The sequence below is a fragment of the Callospermophilus lateralis genome, chromosome 5 (assembly GCF_048772815.1).
Source record: "Callospermophilus lateralis isolate mCalLat2 chromosome 5, mCalLat2.hap1, whole genome shotgun sequence".
Classification (NCBI taxonomy): Eukaryota; Metazoa; Chordata; class Mammalia; order Rodentia; family Sciuridae; genus Callospermophilus; species Callospermophilus lateralis.
This window is the reverse complement of record NC_135309.1, coordinates 42,693,868-42,714,862: the sequence shown is the minus strand read 5'-3', so window position 1 is coordinate 42,714,862 and position 20,995 is coordinate 42,693,868. Positions and strand designations below refer to the sequence as shown.

Below are 20,995 nucleotides of genomic sequence, written 5' to 3'. Positions count from 1 at the left end.
AATATTTATTTTTTAGTTATCGGCGGATACAACATCTTTGTTTTGTATGTGGTGCTGAGGATCGAACCTGGGCCGCACGCATGCCAGGCGAGCGCGCTACCGCTTGAGCCACATCCTCAGCCCCCAGAAATTATTAATTATAATGACTTTGTTATTACCAATTTGTTTTTCTATGGATTGTGCTTTTGGTGGTATATCTAAGAAATCTTTGTTTAGCCCAAGATCACAAATATTTTTTCTTGTGTTTTCTTCTAGAAATTTGATAATGCTATTCACTACAAGTTAATTTTTATATATGGTATGAGGTGTAGATCCATGAGCATTTTTGTGTTTTTGTGTATTGTATCCAGTCTGTATGTTGGAAAGCCTGTTCTTTCTTCACTGCATTGCCCTTGTACCTTTGTTAAAATCAGTCACGTGTATGAATGTAGGTTTATTCTGGACTATGTTCCCTGGTCTTTTGCCTATTTTATGTCATTATCATGCTGCTTTTATTATTTGTAGCTTTATAATAATTTTTGAAGCCAAGTAGTGTTAGTCTTCTAATTTTTTTTTTTTTGGTCAGGGTTTTTTTTGGGTATGCTAGATCCTTTGCATTTTTGTATTAATTTCATTTCCTATTAATTTTTTTTCCCCAGTATTGAAATTGAACCCAGGGATATTCAACTACTAAGCTACATCCTCATCCCGTTACACACACACACACACACACACACACACACACACACACAATATTTATTTATTTTTATTTTGAGACAGGGTCTTGCCAAATTGCTGAGGCTATACTTGAACTTAGTTCCTGTATAGATGTGAGCCTTCATATTAATTTTAGAATCAGTTTGTCAATTTCGTAAAAGCCCTGTTGGGAGATTTTATTTTATTTTTATTTATTTGTTTTTTGCTGGGATCAAACCCAGAACCTTTTGCAAGCTAGGTAACCATTCTACCACTGGCCTATACCCAGAAAACCCATTGGGATTTTGATTGGAGTGGTTTTGAATTTTTAGATTAATTTGGGGAAAATTGACATCTAAGCTGTATCCTATTAGACTCTTATCTGTATATTGTTAGATTTTGTAAATAGTCCTTTAAGCAATAATTTCTAGTTTTTAGAATACATATCTTTTATATCTTTAGTAAAATTTAATCCTTAGGATCATGTATTTTGATGCTGTTGTAAATGTTATTTAATAAATTTTTAGTTAGCCTCTTGCTGGAATATATAAACAATTGATTTTTGTGTATTCTTGTATTCTCCAAACTTTCTATAAACTTATTAGTTCTTAGAGCTCTTTTTGTGGATTCCATTATATTTTATATTTTCTATAATCAGGTCATTTATTAATGACCTACTTTATTTTTTTCTTTCCAACTTGGGTTTCTTTATGTATACATATTTAGTTGTCAATGGTCCTTTATTTTGTTTATTTATGTTTATGTGTGCTGAGGATCGTACTCAGTGCCTCACATATACTAGGCAAGTGCTCTACCACTAAGCCACAACCCCAGCCCCCTCCAACCTGAGTTTCTTTTTTTTGTTTAAGTGCCTTACCAGTCTTTCACTATTAATTTGAAGTTATTGAAAATGGAGGAGGTTTTTCTATCAGTGCCCTTTATCATTTTGAAGAAGTTTTTTTTGTTCCTAGTTTGCTGAGAGTTTTTTTTTTTTTTTTTTTTTTTTTAAATACCAGAGATGAAACCCAGGGATGCTTGGCCACTGAGCCACATCCCCAGCCATTTAAAAAAAAATATTTTATTTAGTAACAGGATCTTGGTGAGTTGGTTGGGGCCTTGCTCAGTTTCTGAGGCTGGCTTTGAACTAGTGATCCTCCTGCCTTAGCCTCCAAAGTCACTGGGATTACAGCCATGTACTACTACCATTCTCAGCCTGCTGAGAGTTTTTTTTTTTTTTTCTTTTTTTGTGGGGGTGGGGGCGCAGGGTGGAGGGCAGGTATCAGGAATTGAACTCAGGGCATTCAGCCACTGAGCCACATCCCCAGCCCTTTTTTGTATTTTATTTAGAGACAGGGTCTCACTGAGTTGCTTAGTGCCTTGCTTTTACTGAGGCTGGCTTTGAACTTGTGATCCTCCTGCCTCAGCCTCCCTAGCTGCTGGGATTACAGGCATGCACCACTGCTGAGAGTTTTGACCAGGAATGTATATTGAGTTTTGTCAAATGCGTTTTTTCCATGTATTGTGGTGAACTCCTTGTTTTCTTTTTCAGTCTGTTAATATGGTGAACTACATTAATCATTGAATGTTAAACCATTCAAACATTGTTCAGCATTTTTGAGACACACTCCACTTACTTATGATATATTATCTTTTTAGTAGATTTGGATTTGATTTGTGAATTTTTTTTAGGATTTTGTCTTTATATTCATGATTGCTTTCTTTTTTAATTTTTTTGTAATTGTAGATGGACAGAATGCCTTTATTTTATTTGTTTTCATTTTTATGTGGTGCTAAGGATTGATCCCAGTGCTTCATACATACTAGACAAGTGCTCTACCACTGTCCTCCAGCTCCAGCTCATGATTTCTTTTTTTTTCTTTTTTTTCAAGTGCTCTGGGGATTGAACCCAGTGGCACTATCACTGAGCTATAGCCTTAGCCCTAGCCCTGCTTTTTTTTTTTTTTTGGTACTGGAAGTTGAACCCAGGGCTACATCAACAGCCCTTTTTAATTTTCATTTTGACACAGGGTCTTACTTAGGGCCTCACTAAGTTGCTGAGTCTGGTCTTAGAACTTGCGATCCTCTATCCTCAGCCTCCCCAGTTTCTGGAATTATAGGGATGACCCATTGCACATTTTAATTTTTTTATTTTGAGACAGTGCCTTGCTAAATTGTCAAGGCTGGCTTGAATTTGCTATCTTCCTGCATCAGTTTACCAAATAACCTAAAATTATAGGCCTGTGCTCCTGGATCTGGCTTGATCTATACTTTTTCTTATAATGTTTTTGGTTTTGATAACCAGAAACATTTTGGAGGCCATTTTGTCCTCAGAATCAGTTGGGATATATCTCATCTAGGTTCTGGAAGAATCTTAGTAGAATTGATATTATACTTTCTTAAAAAGAATTCACCAATTAAACCATCTGGGCTTGAAGTGTTGTCTTTGGAAAGGATATTATCTAGTTTCAATTTCATTAAAAATAAAGTTATTCAATTTATCTTTTCTTGAGATGCTTTATGTCTTTCAAGGAGTTCATCCATTTCAACTACATTATTGAATTTCTTCTTTCTAAACCATTTTGAAAACTAGTGATACCACCTCTTTCTTCCTAATTTCTTTTTTTATACTGATTAGTCTTATTAGCACTTTGCTTTCACTGTTTCTCTCTCTCTCTCTCTCTCTCTCTCTCTCTCTCTCTCTCTCTATATATATATATATATATATATATATTACTTTGTTTCATTTATGTACATTTTGTCTTATTTTTTTATTTCTTTGGGGTAAATTTTCTCTTTTGATTCTAGTTTGTTTCTTTTTCTTTTGCCATGCTAGAGATTGAACCTAAGGACATTTTTAATGCTGAGCTCCCTCCTCAGCCCTTTTTATTTTTTATTTTGAGACATGATCTCCTTTTTGTTAAATTGCTGAGGCTAGCCTCAAACTTGTGAGCATCCTCCTTATCTCCCAAGTCTCTGGGATTATAATTATGTGCCACTGCACTTAGTTTCTTAAGGTAAAAGCTAAGAGCAGTGATTGGAGGCCTAATATGGGTGTTTAGTACTACTATGAGCACTTTTCAGGACCCTCTCCTTGCTTTTTTTTTTTTTTTTTTTAATATATTTTATTTTTATGTGTGCTGGGGATCGAACTCAGTTCCTCACATATGCTAGGCAAGTGCTCTACCACTGAGTCAAAACCCTGGCCCCTCTCCTTGCTTTTTTTAGTGCTGGAGAGCAAACAGGGCCTTTTGTGCACTAGGCAAGTATTAGGGTTAGCCCTCCCAGCCCTCTAATTTCCTTTTAGATTTCTTCTTCAAGCCATGAGTTATTTAGAAGAATGCTATTTAGTTTCCAAATATTTGATAATTTTCTAGAGATATATTTTTTTAAATATTTATTTTTTAGTTTTCAGTGGACACAACATCCTTGTTTATATGTGGTGCTGAGGATCGAACCCAGGCCGCAAGCATGCCAGGCGAGCGGGCTACTGCTTGAGCCACATCCCCAGCCCTCTAGAGATTTTTTTTGTTACTGATTTCTAATTTAGTTTGTCATATGTATTTTGTATGATTTGAATCCTTTTAAAATCAATTGAAACTTGTCTTATGTCCCAGAATATCATTTATCTTGGTAAGTATTCTTTGTGTAATTGAGAAAAATGTACATATGAGGGAGGCTGGGGCGTGGCTCAGTGGCAGAGCACTTGCCTAGCATGTGTTGAGGCACTGAGTTTTATCCTTAGCACCACATAACAAATAAAGACATTCTGTTCATCTACAACTACAAAACACAAAAAATTATTAACGTGCATATGAGGTAGTATTATTAGACAGCACTTTCTATAAATGTCAGTCAAGGAAACTGGATGTTAGTGTTGTTCAGTCTACTGTATCCTTACTGGTTTTCTGCCTATTTGCAGGGCTTTTAAAGTCTTTAACTGTAATTGTAGATTTATCTATTTCTCTTTTTAGTTCTATTAGTGTTTGCTTCATATATTTTGAAGTTTTACCATTAGATGTGTAAATGTTTAAGATTATCTTTTGATTAATTGACCCCCCTTTATCATTACGAAATGACCTTTTTTCTTTTATTTTGATTGAACCCAGGAGCACTTAACCACTGAGCCACATCCCCAAACCTTTTTATTGTTTATTTTGAGACAGAGTCTCGCTAAGTTTCTTGGGGCCTCGCTAAGTTGCTGAGGCTGATTTTGAACTGTGACCTTCCTGCCTCAGCCTTCTGAGCCTCTGGGCTTGCAGGCAAACGCCACCGTGCTCAGCTGAAATGACCTTCAGCACTGGTATAATCTTAGTTCTGACATCTACTTTTTTGTTTGTGAGCTGGAGATTGAACCCAGGACCTCATACATAATAGTCAAGTGCTCTGTCACTGTGCTGTACCCCCAGCCTTGACATCTAGTTTTTCTAGTATTACTGTAGCTACTCCAGTTTTCTTTATTCTTTAATAGAAAAATTCTTCCATCAAAGCAAATTTACATTTTTACATTTATGACTTAACTAGAATAGAATACATTTGTCCAATTTAAAATTGTATTAAGTACCAAACTCAGTGACAATGTTTGCATAATATAATAGAATTCTCTCAAAATAGTGGATCCTAATTTCATTGGAAGTCTTCTTAGAAGCAGAAAAATCTAATTATTGAAATAATTAAGACTCTTCTCCTTTAGATGAAAATAGTTCAATTCCTGAAACCTGCCACTCCACCCCATACCCCCCTACTCCCCAAATAAAGAAAATAGTTATCTATGCTAAATTCTGATTTTAAAATCCATGTTATACCTCGTGTGGTGGCACATGCCTATAATCCCAGCTACTCAGGAGGCTGAGACACAAGGATTGTAAATTCAATGCTGGTGTGTGAAATTCAGTTAAGATCCTATCTCAAAACATAAAAATGGCTGGGGTTTAGCTCAATGGTAGAGCATTTATAGTTGTTAGGCCCTAGACTTAATTCCCAGTACTTGGGGCAGTGGAGAAAGCAAGTTACCATACGTTCTTTTTTTTTCTTCTTTAATTTATTATAAACCATATACCTAAAGTTGTAATTATTTTGTATTGCCATTTTCCCATGTTTCACATCCATACATATGAAGTATCTTTTAACTATTGAAAGCTTCTAAGATGACCTAATATTCAAAATGGTATCTTAGAAATGCCATTTTAACTCAATATTTTCTGTTAACATTGATTCACCCTGATTTAGTTTAGTAATTTAGTTCATATGTTAATATACAGACTATCAATGTACTAGTCCCTAGTACAATTTTTTATTGTCATCTTCCTTAAAACAATGAATATTTCCACCTTTTGCAATCTTGTCATTTATTTGACAGAGAAACAAGAATAAAATTTTCTTCTTGGGGCTGGGGTTGTGGCTCAGTGGTAGAGTGCTTGCCTAACATCCACGAGGCACTGGGTTCGATCCTCAGCACCACATAAATGTAACATAAAGATATTGTGTCCATCTAAAACTTAAGAATAAATATTTGAAAAAATATTTTTTTCTACTATAGCCATGTTTCCAAATAGGTTGGTTTCCTTGTGTAATATTATTATACAACTGTCCCTTCATATTTAGGGGGCTCACCATCTGGGACTTGAAAATGTAGAAGTTTCTTTCTCGTCTAAACATGTACAGACATTTTTTTCCCTTATCATTATTCTCTAAACAATGCAGTATGATTGAACTATTTATATGGCATATACATTATATTAGGTAAATAATCTAGAGATGTTTTATAAGTATATGGAAAGATGTTTAGGTTATGTGCAAATGCTATGCCATTTTATATCCATGGAGATTTGTGGGGAGGGGCTTGGTTCTTTGAATTAGCGTATATCAAGTGTGTTTGTTAAGCAGCAGCCAGCATAACAAATATATGAGATAATCAACTTATAAAGAGAAATGGTTTTTTGGAATCATAACTTTGGAGGTTCTAGTCCATGATGGATTGGCTCTGTTATTTTGGGCCTCTGTCAAGGCAACACATAATGGCAGGAGCACATGGTAGAACAAACAAAACTGCTTACTTCTTTTAAGGGCACAACTCCATTGACCTATGCTTCAAGTATGCCCCACCTCTTAAGTATTTCATTACCTTCCAATAGTGCCCCCCCCCCGCCCCGCCCCAGGATCAATACTTTAACACATGGGTCATTAGGGGACATTTAAGATCCAAATCATAGCACTAAATGACAACTATATTTCACTATATAAGTATCACGGATTGATTTTTTTTTTCCAATTAAAATACTACTACATGGCTGGGGCTGTAGCTCAGTGGTAGAATACTTGCCTAGCATGCGTGAGGCACTGGATTCAATCTCAGCACCACATAAAAATAAATGAATAAAAGGCATCTGTCTATCAACAACTACAAAAATATTTAAAAAAATACTATTACATATATAATGAGAAATTTGAGACATTTCTTAACTATAAGCCTTTATCATGTAGTTTTAAATTTTAATCTACTAGTCCTTATATATGCTCTTAGGGGATTTCAAAAAGATTAATAATCCTAAAGCCAAATTCATCTATCTCTAACTTAGTGTATTCTCTTTAGGCAAGTCATCTAATTTTACTGGATTCCCAGGGACAAAACTAAAAAATTAGCAGTGGTTTTGTACTTTTTAGAATTGTTGGTTCAACTTTAGTTGTATGTCCACTTGTGATTCAAAAAAGTTATCTAGACTACACATTGTTACAGAGACACAGAATGATGTAGTGTTATGTGGACTAGGAAATTAAAATTACTTGATAAAAGGAGGGAGTCGGTATTTACATAAAAGTAATATTCCTGAACTTCTACCAAACATCAGTGTAAAGGCATTCTGTAAATTGAATTTGTAAAAGCTGTGCATGGAAACTATAGTATTTGGAAAAGAAGAAAGGTTTATAAAAGCTTTGGCATTTTCAAAAATGTAACTTTTTTCTACTATGAATTACACTAATTGAAGATATGCTCCAGGACTAGGCATGTAGCTCAGTGGTAAAGAACTTTCCTTTACATACACAAAGCTCTGGGTTGCATCCCCAGCACTGCAAAGAAAAAAAAGTACATGGCTACATTCATAATGTTTAGAAAAAGCAATTCAACATTTTCTAAATGGATTATCCCATTTCCTATATAATGTAGCTGTAAAGATAAGGAGATTTTCTCCCTCTAAAGCTTTCAACACCAAAATTTATGCCTGTAAGATTTTAGAACTTTTAGCAATTTATTTCAAATGAAAACTGTTAGAAACTTCTCAAATGTTCTTTATATTACAGGTTATATTAATAGTTACATACTGTAGAATCCTGCAGAAATTTTTCTGTCTTTATTGGATGGCTTTCTTTTAGTATTGGCCTTGAGTTTGTGTTTGCTTTCCTTGTTGCTATTTGTGTTATATTGTGACTATTCAGCTTTCTTTGATTAGTTGTGTCTTTTCCTGTTTGTCTTTACAAGTGTACTTCCGTAGGGAGCATAGATAGTTGAGTCTTGCTTTATTTTCCAGTCTGACAATCTCTACCTAATATCTCTATCTAATATCTTTACTTAGGTATTTAGGCAGTTTAATTAATGTGATTATTGATATGGTTAGGATTTCATTTATCATCGTGTTATTTTGTTTGTTTGTTTGTTCCATATTTCTTTTTCTGTTCCCCATTTTTTTGGCCTTTGTACTGAATGCTTTCTGTCTCCTAATGTTAATATCTTATATAGCCACAGTACATTTATCAGAACTAAGACATTATCATTGATGTTACTGTAGTCTTCATTTGGATCTTAGCAGTTTTTCCACTAATGTTCTTTTTCTATTCTAGGATCCAATCCATAATTCTTACTATATTTAGTAGCTTTAAGTTTGGAGGGTTATACCAGATATAGAAATTATGGTTGACAACTTTATTTTTCCAGTACTTTAAAAGACTTTGTTCCATTTTCTTCTTGGTTTATTGTTTCCAACAAAATATCTGACTCATTCCTATTTTTCCCCTCTGTAAATTTGCATCCCCTGCCAGTTTTAAGATTTTTTTCTTTTATCACTGGTTTAAAGTAACTTGATTATGTACTTTTAATTAAATTTATCATGATGTTTCTTGTGCTTTTGGTTTATAAAACTTCTTAGGTATGAGGGTTTATAGTTTTCATCAAGTTATGAATGTTCTCAGTTATTTTCTCTTAATCTTTTCAAAAAATTTCTGTCCCTCTCCTCCTTTAGGAACTGTAATTACTACATATTAGGTCACCTAAAATTGACTTACAGCTGACTGATACTCTCTTCACTTTTTTTTTTAGCATGCCACACGAGCCACATTTCAACTACTTAATAACTCTAGTGGTTACTGTATTCTACGGAATAGAAAGTCCCATCGTATGGTATTTTTTCCTTTAAGAGATGATCATAAATTATTCCATCATGCCTTAAAAATCTGTTTACCTTGGGTACCATAAGAAATCCAAGCTTCCACTGGCATGCCTTTGTCACCTGAAGTCTCATCCCCATATGACTCTAATCTGTGTTCTGGGAGACCCCTCAGTGTTGCTTTAATAATTCATCTTAATCTCCCTCTCTACCCTTGAAATAACTCTGTTTTCTTGGAATTTGTTAGTGATCAGAAAATTCACTGTGCTCAACCTCCTTGGTGAAAGTTTTCTCATCTTTTTATTCTCACTGAAAGATAGCTGTCCTGGTTCTCCTTGCATCTTCTAACTATTGGCTGTTACTTCTTCCATATACCATAGTAGTAGTGGACCTGGAGGTGGAATACACATTCTTCTTGTGCTTCACTATTTTTTTTTAAAGGGGGGGGAGGGAGGGAGGGAGAGAGAGAGGGGATTTTTTAATATTTATTTTCAGTTTTCAGTGGACACAACATCTGTATTTTTTTTTTAATTTTTATGTGGTGCTGAGGATTGAACCCAGTGCCCCGCGCATGCCAGGCAAACACGCTACTGCTTGAGCCACATCCCCAGCCCTTGTCCTTCACTATTGCTTCTAGAATACTGGAAAAACCTACTTTGAAGCACAAATCATAGTGTTATTCCTCCTACCTCAGCCTGAAGCAGTAATCTGCGATCTTCCTGACCATTCCCCACCTCTAACACTTCTCAGCTTAGTGAAAACTGAAAGTATCACTATCTTTCTCTTCACTACTCTTTGTCATCATTCTTGGTGATTTCACTGTTTACATATTAGGCTGAATCATACAAAGCTGTGGTTTTTGTTGGTTCAAGTCAAGATATGACCCTTCTGATGCTCTGGCCTCTCAGTTCCTTGACCTCTTGGGTATCTATCTTAATAGGTCATAGCACCTCAGCCTTTCTCAAGTGGGATTCTGAAAGAGAAGTAAATCTAATGCCCTCAGGCATCAACTGTATGGGTTTTTTTGTTTGTTCGTTTTTGTTTTTGTTTTTGTACTAGGGATTGAACTCAGGCCTCACTGAACCATACCCCAGACCTATTTTGTATTTTATTAAGAGACAGGGTCTTGCTTAGTGCCTTGCTATTGCTGAGGCTGGCTTTGGACTTTGGATTCTCCTGCCTCAGCCTCCTGAGCTGCTGGGATTACAGGTGTGTGCCACTGCACCTGGCTCACTGCATGTTTTTAACCAACTTCTGTCTTCTTCTGCATGTAGAGCTGTACCAGCTATCGACTCTCCTTGTCAAAATTAAGGAAACAGTCACTTTATTTTCTGTGTTCCCTGGTTCTGATAAGAATCCTTGTTGAGCCTGTCATAATAATAAACATTGCTATTTTCCAGATCTCAATTTCAGATGTTCATTCTGTAATCAGTGTCACCTATCTTTTCCAACTTACTCCTTATGATGCCCTAACTCCAGTAATCCTTTAGCCCTAGTAAGATGTCTAATTAGCTGACTTTGTCACCTTTTCATTTTCTTCTACCATTTCATGTCCCCACTTTTCCTCCTTATCTAATGTATATAGCACAATTTTTATATTAACAGTTCCCTTGAATATCTTGAATATTCCCTCAACCTCTTTGTATTATATTTCCTGGCAAAACCCCACCTTGGTTAAACCTATCCCTCCACCTATTACGTGCCCCTTTTTGCGGAATGTGGCAAGGAAAAAAACAAAACAAAACATGTAACTGTGCTCACTGTGATCACATTTATTTAAGATCACAAACTTTAAGAGACCCCTCAGTGTTGCTCCTTCTCAGTACTGCTTAGCAATCTATTTTTTTGCAACTTAGTGAGATTCTTTCTCAATATAAAATTTAAAAAAGGGCTGAGGATGTAGCACAGAGATAGAGGTTTGATACCCGGTACCAAAACCAAAACAAACAAAATATCCCTCAAAAACAACACCACAAGAACCAAAACCTCAAAATAACTCAAGGAACTATTGTATGTATATATACAGATGTAGATATCGGTGTGTGTTTATCTCCTCCCCTTTTTGAGGTAGAGTGCAAGGCACTCTACCAGTAGCTACATACAGCCTCAACCCTTTTGAATTTTATTTTGAGACAGGGTTCCCCAGACTGGCCTGAATGTTGTGATCCTCTTGCCTTAGACTCTCAAGTAGCTGGGATTACAGGTGTGTGCTACCATGCTGGATTATATGTATCCTTTATTTTGCTATGTACTTACATGAGTATTCTTACATACAACTCTCACTGCTATTGTTGATCAGCTTTACTATTTCCTGTTTATATTTTGTCCTTTTCTCTGAATAATATATCCTGGAAGTTATTACTTTTAATTTTTTTGTTTATTTTCTTATACTTTTTAAATATACCTTATTAGATTTTACTTAAACCTAACTTCTTGGAAACCCAGTAACTTATTTTTTGTTTTTGAGGTGGTTTTATCTGTTTTCAAAGTTTGATCAACTTTCATTTGTTCCTCTCTTGTCTGTTTTTTATCTTAGATTTTGAATTTCTGGGCAAAGTGCTCTACCATTAAGCTACACTTTTGGTTTTTAAATTTCTGATTTTCTATTTTGGCAGTGCTAAGGATTAAATCCAAGGCCTTAGATATGCAAAGCAAGTGCTGTGTCACTGAGCTACACCCTGAGTCTTTTTTATTTTATTTTTTGAGACATGGTCTTGCTAACTTTTCAGGCTGCCCTTGATCTTGCAATCCTCCTGTCTTAACCTTCTAAGTAGCTGGAAATATAGGCATGCACCAACATATCTGGGTATAGTTTTTTCTTAATCTTCAAAAGTTTCTTTGAATTCTGTTTGGAATGTCTTCTTAACATGTATGCATATTTTCTGGGTTGGTATTTAGGGGAGAATGTTGATAACCTGAAAATTTTTGATTTGCATTATGTTTTGTCTCATAGTTTAGAATTTATTTTTATCAGTTAATGGATAGATGAAGTAGAGAGTTTCCTTTTCTTTACTTCAGTGAACTCAGTTTCTTTCATGAATGATGGTGTTGATATAGGTGTGATATTGGGGGAGAGATTAACTCATTTGTGTGTTTTTTTTTCCCCCCTCTCCTTCAGTATCATTTGTCTTTATTTCTCTTATTCTTCCTTCAGTGAATCTGAGGGGCATCACCCCCTCTCCCCCCCCTTTTTTTTTTGGTGAGGCTGGGGACAGAACCCAAGGGTTTCAAGCAAGGCAAATGCTCAAAGGGCTCCATTACAGACCTCCACCTCCAGGTTCTATCTCCTTATCTAACAGCAGTAAATCTCTGAGGTTGCCACTCTGGTTCTTACTTCTATGGACTTTTTTTTTTAATATTTATTTTTTAGCTTTTTAGGTGGACACAATATCTTTATTTATTTATTTTTTTAATGTGGTGCTGAGAATCAAACCCAGTGCCTCATGCATGCCAGGCAAGCGTGCTACTACTTGAGCCATATTCCCAGCCCTGGACTTTTAATGTAGCTGTTGGTATGAAGTACCAAATGTTGAACCTGTGTTCAATGTTTGATCTTAATTTTGCACTTTCTAAAATTTTATTGTATTTTTGGTACCAATGATTGAACACAGGGGCACTTAACTACTGAGCCATATCCTCAGCCCTTTTTTAAGTTATTTTTTGAGAGAGGGTCCCATCAAGTTGCTTAGGGCCTTGCCAAGTTGCTCAGGCTGGCCTTGATCTTGGGATCCTCCTGCTTCAACCTCTGGAATCTTTGGGATTACGGCATTGCCACCATGCCAAGCTAAGACTTTTTAATTTTTTTTAAATATTTTTTTTAGTTGTAGATGGACACAATATCTTTATTTTTACTTTTTTATTTTTATGTGGTATTGAGGATTGAACCCAGGGCCTCATGCATGCAAGGCAAGTGCTCTACCATGGAGCTGCAACCCCATCCCTGGACTTTTTAATTTTAAGGGTGATTTTTTAACATTTATTTTTTAATTAAAGATGGACACTATGTATTTATTTTATATTTATGAGGTGCTGAGGATTGAACCCAGTACCTCTCGCATGTTAGGTAAGCGATGTACCTCTGAGCCACAACCCCAACCCATTAAGGGTGATTCTTTTGTTTTTGTTTTTTTGAGGCAGGGTCTTACTATGTAGCCCAAGCTGGCTTCAAACTTGGAATCCTTCTGCCTCTGCCACTCTTAGCTGGGATTATGTGCATATGCTACCATGGCTGGCTTTTACATCTTTTAAAAAAGTTGATTTTGTCCATGGTTCTTTACTCTATTGTAATTATTTTTCATGGACTCTCTTTTAAGTCTTTTTTATCTGTTCTTTGTACCCACAGATTTGCAGTAGTGGTGGGAGTGCTGATGAAATTTGTTACCTGCATTTTTTTCTTCCTTTCTTTCTTTTTTTTTTTTAACCTGCATTTCTTTCCTGCATGTAATTTGAAGTTTGGTATTGTCTCTGGTCTTTGTAGGTCTTGTGATTTTTCTGGACAGTGTGTGGAGTGATTCAAATTTAGACAATTTACCCTTATCTTCTAGACCTTTTCATGTCAGACATTTTGGATCAGTTTATCACTGCTGAATCTCTTGTATATAATCTTGAGTTGCATCTTGTTAGAGTCTGTTATATTTACTGTATTTCTTTTTCTATATTCTTTGTGGGGTTTTTGGCTATTTTTTTGGCATATCTTTTGTTATTTAGGAAAGTATATATTTTTTATTCTAACATCTTTATAATATGACTTTCATAATTCCTGTTATTCCCTTTTTTTTTTTTTTTTTTTTGCAGTGTGGGAATTAAACCCCGGACCACACATGTGTTAAAGCTTTGTCACTGAGGTGTATTCCTAGCCCTTATTCCCTTGTCTCTCCCTTTCTCCTTCCCTTCTTCCTTCTTTTTCCTTCCCCTTTCTCCTGTCACCTGTCTTTTGTCCTCTGTCCTGTCTTATCCTGTTCTTTGGTTTCCTGAGCTGTGTCCCTACCCATTTTTAGTTTTTATCTTAAGACAGGGTCTCACTAAGTTGCTGAGCCTAAGTTGGAATTTACAAACCTCTTGTCTCTGCCTCCCAAGTCTCTGGGATTATAGGTGTGTGCTGCCATGCCTGGCCTCTTTTTTCTTATTTAAACTTCTGTTTACATGGTTTGTCAGTTTTAAATGGTGTTCTTTGATTTACACTTATGGACTATTCAGTAGTCAGTGCACTTATTTTATTTTCTATTTCTATCTTTCATTAATTAATTGTATCATTTCTACATTATTAAAAATATTTACATATTTTTTTATATTTTATCCCTACTTTTGTTTTAGTCTTATATCTAAAATTAAATATATTTATTGTTAATTCTTTTGCTAGTGCTTCTGTAATCATTTTTTGATTGAATGATGCTCATTCTTTGTTAGATTTGTCAAGAAGGACTTAAGAAGATAGCATTTCCCAAGTTCTTGCATGTTTGATGTTGTTTTTCCAGTCTTGATAACTGAAAGAGTTTTGGGCTAGGTACAAAATCCTTTGTTTAGGAAATGCAGGGAAGTGATATTGGTCAAATCATATTGTTATATTGTATGCATGTAACAACAAATCCCACCTTTATGTGCAATTATAATGCACCAGTAAAAACATGGAAAAAATTCTTTGTTTAAAAATTTTTCTTGTGTTTCTTTAAAATAATTGCCTTTTTTGTGTTGTTGCATACTACACAAGGTATGTTCATTTAATTTTCCTTTTTTTAAGAATGATTTTTTCTTTAGTTGTGATGGACCTTTATCTTATTTATTTATATGTGGTGCTGAGATTTAAACCCAGGGCCTCATACATGCCAGGCAAGTGCTCTACCGCTGAGCCACAACCCCAATTTGGTGATTATATCTTTTTGTCTTTTTTCTTTATCTTTAGGATTTACCCAGTACATGTCTGGGAATTGATTATTCAAGGTCAACTTTCCAAGAGAATGGTGTGTACTTTCAAAGTGTAGATTCCTGGTCTTATTCCTCTGCCCTCCATTTCCTTGAAACGATTTATTCGATTATAGTTTAGTATTAGTTTGTTCTATTATTTGTTTCTGTCTTCAGAGATCCCAATTTTACATATACTGAAAACACACACACACACACACATCACACACACACACACACAAAATCTTCTTTGTCTATATTCTTTTTAAGCTGATTTTTCTTGGCTCATTATTATTTGTCTTTCATTTTTTGGTCCTCAGTGCCTCTTAGTTAACTGCTAGATGGAGTGAAGTAGGTGTATTTGGTTCTGTTTTAGTTCTACAGAATTTATTTACCTTCTTTTTCTTTTCTTTTACTTACCCAGTAGCTAAAGAGTGATTTAAAATAAATTAGTATGAAGTGAATTTAAACATTATTATTAGTTTTTAAGCTTTGAATTAAGTTTCTCTGATCTTGGGTAGATGCCTACTGGTAATTTTGGAAATTGGATTAAGTTTCTCTGATCTTGGGTAGATACCTACTGGTAATTTTGGAAATTGGTTGATCTTTACCTAACTATGTATGTGACAGATAATAATGTCACCATGTTATACATTTTTATTTTTATGGTTTTATTGGTTCCAGATATTGTGTGTTTCCCTTTTTTTACTGCAAAAGAAACTTCTTCTGATGTCTTATATGCACATTTTTAACAGTCATTGATTCTTCAGAGTCCTTTTTTAGCCATGAAGAGATGTACAGGAGACAGAGAAATTTCTATTTTTAATTTTAGCTGCCCTGATCATATTTCTTGTTTTGCAACAGGAACCAAAGGAGGAGAATGGATTGCAGAAAACGAAGATAAAACAGTCAAATAGAGCAAAGTGTTTGGCCAAAAGAAAAATTGCACGTATGTTTTCATTTTGGGGTTGAATTGGTACTAGTTTTTTTTTTTCCCGCGTTGTTTTCATTAGGAAAAGAGAATTGTTTAAAAAGGATACTTATGCTTCCTATTTAGTCTGTATTTATTAATTTTAGAAATTGCTTATACAATTATCTATAATTTATACAATTATCTTGTTAGAGGGAGAATGCTGAAATAAAAAATGTGATGTTCAGGGCTAGGCACATGTGGGTTTAAATTCTTGATTTATTCCTTACTATGTAGATATTAGGCAAGTCACTACTTTCAGTTTTCCAGTTTCTTCATCAATTTAGTTATTATCTAAATAGTAACACTTATTTAGAGATTCAGTTAGTAGTAACCCTCAAATAATTAATGGTACCTGTTGCTATTTTTTCCATTAGAACGGTTAGTTGGAAGTTTGTATGTCACTCAGTTATGAAATCATTTAATCATTTTATTATCTCTAAATACATTCATCTTTATAGTTAGATCTATTTAATGTACTCAAGTTATTTTCAGTCTTGAGAATTATTAGTAATAGTTACTTTTTTTGTGTGTGGGGGGTACCAGGGATTGAATTTAGGGGCACTCAACCATTGAGCCACATCCCCAGCCCTATTTTGTATTTTATTTAGAGACAGGGTCTCACAGAGTTCTTAATGCCTTGCTATTGCTGAGGCTGTTTTTGAACTTTGGATCCTTTTGCCTCAGCCTCCCGAGCCACTGGGATTACAGGCCTGTGCCACTGTGCCCAGCCAATAGTTACTTTTTGTGTGTGTGTGTGTGTTGCTGGAGATTGAACTCAGGGCCTTGTACATGTGAGGCAAGCACTCTACCAACTGAGCTATATCCCTAGCCTCAATAGTTACTTTATTTTTTATTAGTTCTTATCAATTATACATGACAGTAGAAAGCTCTTTGATTCATTGTACACAATGGGAGCAGAATTTTTCACACCATTGTGCAATCATACATGTACCTAAGGTAATGATGTCCATCTCATTCCACCATCTTATCCCTTGTACCCTCTCCCCACTTTGCCCCATCCAAAGTTTCTCCACTTATCCCACAACAGTTAGGCATTATTTAGTAGTTGATGGTTTAGATTTTGTCACCATTAGTATACTGTTGGTAGTTATCTGCTTGGTAAATTTTATATCTTTACAGTCAAAGTATGTTTTATCTTTTATTTAATTGGATTATGCTGTTTTTCTTTTATACAGTGAAATAATCTCTTTTGTTTTTTGAGTTTAGGCCATTTACATTTAATATAATTACATTGATGTGGTTGGATTAAAATTTACCCTTTTGAAAGATGTTTATTTATATTGTTTTTCTGTTTCACTTTTTTTTTCTTCCCACTTTTGTACTTGTTGAATATTATTTTGATTTCATTTTATTTCTGCTATTGGCTGATTTTTTTTTGGGTGGTACTGGGGATTGAACTAAGAGGCACTTGACCACTGAGCCACATCTCCAGCCCTATTTTGTATTTTATTTAGAAGACAGAGTCTCACTGAGTTGCTTAGTGTCTCACCATCGCTGAGACTGGCTTTGAACTTTGAATCCTCCTCCCTCAGCCTCCCAAGCCACTGGGATTATAGGCATGTGCCATTACTGCTATTGGCTAATTATTTATATCTTTTAAAAAAATATTAAGTGGTTGCCCTAGGGTTTATAGCACACGTATTTACTTAGTCACCTTGAAAAAATGTTATATATCTTCACATGTAGTATAAAGACTTTTCAATAGAATATACCCAATTCCTTTTTATCCCCCTTTGTTATGCTATACATTTTCCTTTTATAAGCATATAAGCTGTTGATACTGTTTTAATTTTGATAGTTGATTGTCTTTTATAACAATGAAAATAAACAATTAGAAATTCTATACTTTGCTTTATTTATGCCCTTTTTTTTAAAAAAAAATTTTAGTTATAGATGGATACAAATTTTATTTATTTATTTATTTCTTTATTTTTATGTGGTGCTGACAATCGAACCCAGGGCCTTATGCATGCAAGGCAAGTGCTGTACCACTGAGCTATGACCCTAGCCCCATTTATTTATGCCCTTTTAAGAACTGTTTATTTCCTTACTTACATCTAGGTTTCTTTCCTATGTCATAGTCTTTCTGCCACAAGAGCTTCCTTGCACACTTACTGTAGTATAGTCCTGTTAGCAAAAAAATTCTCTTAGTCTGAAAATGTCTTCATATCTCTATTTTGGGTTAACTTCTTTATTGAGATATAATACACCCATTTAAAGCATACAGTGTTTTGAAGTATATTAACAGTGTTATGCTGCTGTTACCACAATCTAATTCTAGAATTTCTATCTTCCAAGAAAGAAACCTTGTATCCTTGCCAGTCATACCAAACCCTTCATCTTTCCTATCCCTAGACAACTCCAGTCTACTTCCTATAGATTATTTGTTTATGAATTTGCTATTCTAGACCTTGCATATAAATGGAATCATATGAGGTCTTTTGTAATTGATTTTTTTCACCTAGCATAATGTTTTCAGGTTCATCCATGTTTAGTATGTGTCAGTATTTCATTCCCTCATTGCCAAATAATATTTCATTACATTTCCATACCACATTTTGTTTATTCTTTCATGATTTGATGGATATTGGTGTTGTTTCTACTTTTGGGTTATTGTGACTAATGTGGCTATGAATATATTCTTATGTGTGTGTGTGTGTGTGTGTGTATATTTTTTAATACACACACACACACACACACACACACATATGTTTTGTATTGAGGATTTAACAACCAGGACCACCTCTTTACCACTGAGCTTTTATTTTTTATTTTGAATTTGAGACTAATGAAACTGTTATCATCAAATAAATTTTCCCTCCTCTAAGTTGTTTTTGTCAGGTATTTTGGTCATGATGCAAACTTAACTGAAACAGTAGGGTTTATACTTACATATTTTGGTTGCCGGTCTGAATTTTATGTCCCCTCATTGATACTCAATTAGAGTCAGAGCTGGTTTATTCATTGGATCCTATATCTGAGATGTTTTATTCAAGTAGAATTTTTTAAAATATTTATATTTTAGCTGGGCACAATACCTTTATTTTATTTATTTATATGTGGTGTTGAGCATCGAACCCAGGACCTCACACATGTTAGGTGATCACTCTACCACTGAGCCACAACCCCTGCCCTCAAGTAGAATTTTTAAAAGAGTCTATTATAATCCATCTGGATTTAAGTAACTTATTTAAAACAGTGGTACTCACTGTTTTGCCCCCCACTTGAAACGTGGCAATCTAGAGATATTTTTGGTTGCCACAACTTGGAGGGATGGCATGTGCTACTGGCCTCTAGTGGGAAGAAGCCAGGCATTATACTATCCATCCCACAATACAAAGGTAGTCTGCACACACAAAAAATTGCCTTTCCCAAAATGTTAATAGTGTTAGGGTTGATAAACTTAGATTCAAAATAAGTACAACTGTGCAAAAATAATGTTAATCAAATAATGACATTTTTGACAATAAGGATTCATTAATGTCAGTTTTTCTTTTAGGAGCCTAATATAGCAAAATAATGTTTTTCAGAGTCAGTGGATATATTCTCATTATTATATAGTTTACTGTTATTACTAACGATATCATATCTTTGAATACTAGCATATAAATGTGTATTTTTCCTACATAGAAAAAGAAAGAACTATTGAACTTTTTTAAAGCTCTGAGATGAACATGTTACAGAAAAATATAATATTGATATAATATTTATTCTTAATAAAAATGATAATAGCTTTAATTTAAAAAAATTTATTAAGACTGGACATGGTGACACACATCTGTAATCCCAGCTGCTTGGGAGGCTGAGGCAAGGAGGATTGCAAGTTTGAGGCCAACCTGAACAACCTAGTGAGACCCTGTCTCAAACTAAAGTTAAAAAGGGCCAGAGATGTAGTTCAGTGGTAGAAGCCTGAATAATGTCCTGAGTTCAATCCCTAGTACCCATTATCAATAAATAATATAGCACAAAGAAGAAAGTAAAAAAGAATACCATGCAAAATCCATTACCTTAGAAATAACTTAATAGACATTTAGTTAGGTGATTATTTCTGACATGTGTGCATAGATATAGATAGAAAGTTAGGATGTAAGTAATTTCATAAAGATAGGTTTATATGTACAGTTGATCCTTATTATTTGTAAATTCAGCCTATTTGCTAAAATTCATTTAGAAACCTAAAATTAGTACTTTTGGTTCTTGTGATCATTAGGGAACATGCTTAGGCAAAGATTTGTCTGATGTGCACACTCCCCAGGTGAGGCTGAGCAGAGTGATGCTGTACCTTCTGTTTTAGTTCTTAAGACTATCAATGTATTCTTTTTGCAGTCTATTTAGTGCCACATTTTTTGCATTTTCATTGATGATTTCACTATTTGAAATGATCCTTAAGTGTAATGCTGTCAAATGTTCCTAAAGTGCAAGAAACTGTGATGTACTTTATGGAGAAAAGGTGTGTTAAGTAAAAACTTCATTCAGACATGAGTTATAGTGCTGTTGGCTGTAAGTTCAGTTATGAAACATAGTATATATCCTCAATTTTTATCTTTCAATACATACAGTGGTTTTTAAAATTCTACTTCTAGTTTTAATTTTAACAGTTCCTTATTGTTTCCTGATCTTCTTTTTCCCCCCATTAATGATATCCTAAACTTCTTTCACAGATATAATAATGTCTTATTTGCCTGAGGATATTAATAATTATTGAAGCTATTTTTTCCTTCAACTTATTTTTTCAAATTTTAGTCCTTCACATTAGAGGGCTTTCTTTGATATCTGGTAGTTTCTTTTTCTTAACTGCTTAAGGTTTAAGAACTGTGTGTGTGTGTGTGTGTGCGCGCGCACATAACTATCACTGTCTGCCCCTATGTGTGTGTATGAGGGAGGGTGTAGAGAATTATCTTAATGAATGATCTTTGAAGGTTTAAAAAAAATATTGTAGCATTTTTTTAAAGTTGTAGATGGACACACACCTTTATTTTATTTATTTTTATGTGGTTCTGAGGATGGAACATGTGTGAGGCAAGCATTTTACCAGCTACAACCCCAGCCCATT

General features: G+C 34.6%; 1 protein-coding gene across 1 annotated transcript in view; it reads left to right on the top strand.

Annotated features, from left to right (window-relative positions):
• Positions 1 to 20,995, top strand: part of Uimc1 (ubiquitin interaction motif containing 1) — a 119,746-nt gene that overhangs the window by 25,084 nt on the left and 73,667 nt on the right. The window contains exon 3 of the mRNA XM_076855839.2: positions 15,813 to 15,897. Coding sequence (XP_076711954.2) covers positions 15,813 to 15,897 — 85 coding nt within the window. The remainder of the gene's footprint in view (positions 1 to 15,812; positions 15,898 to 20,995) is intronic.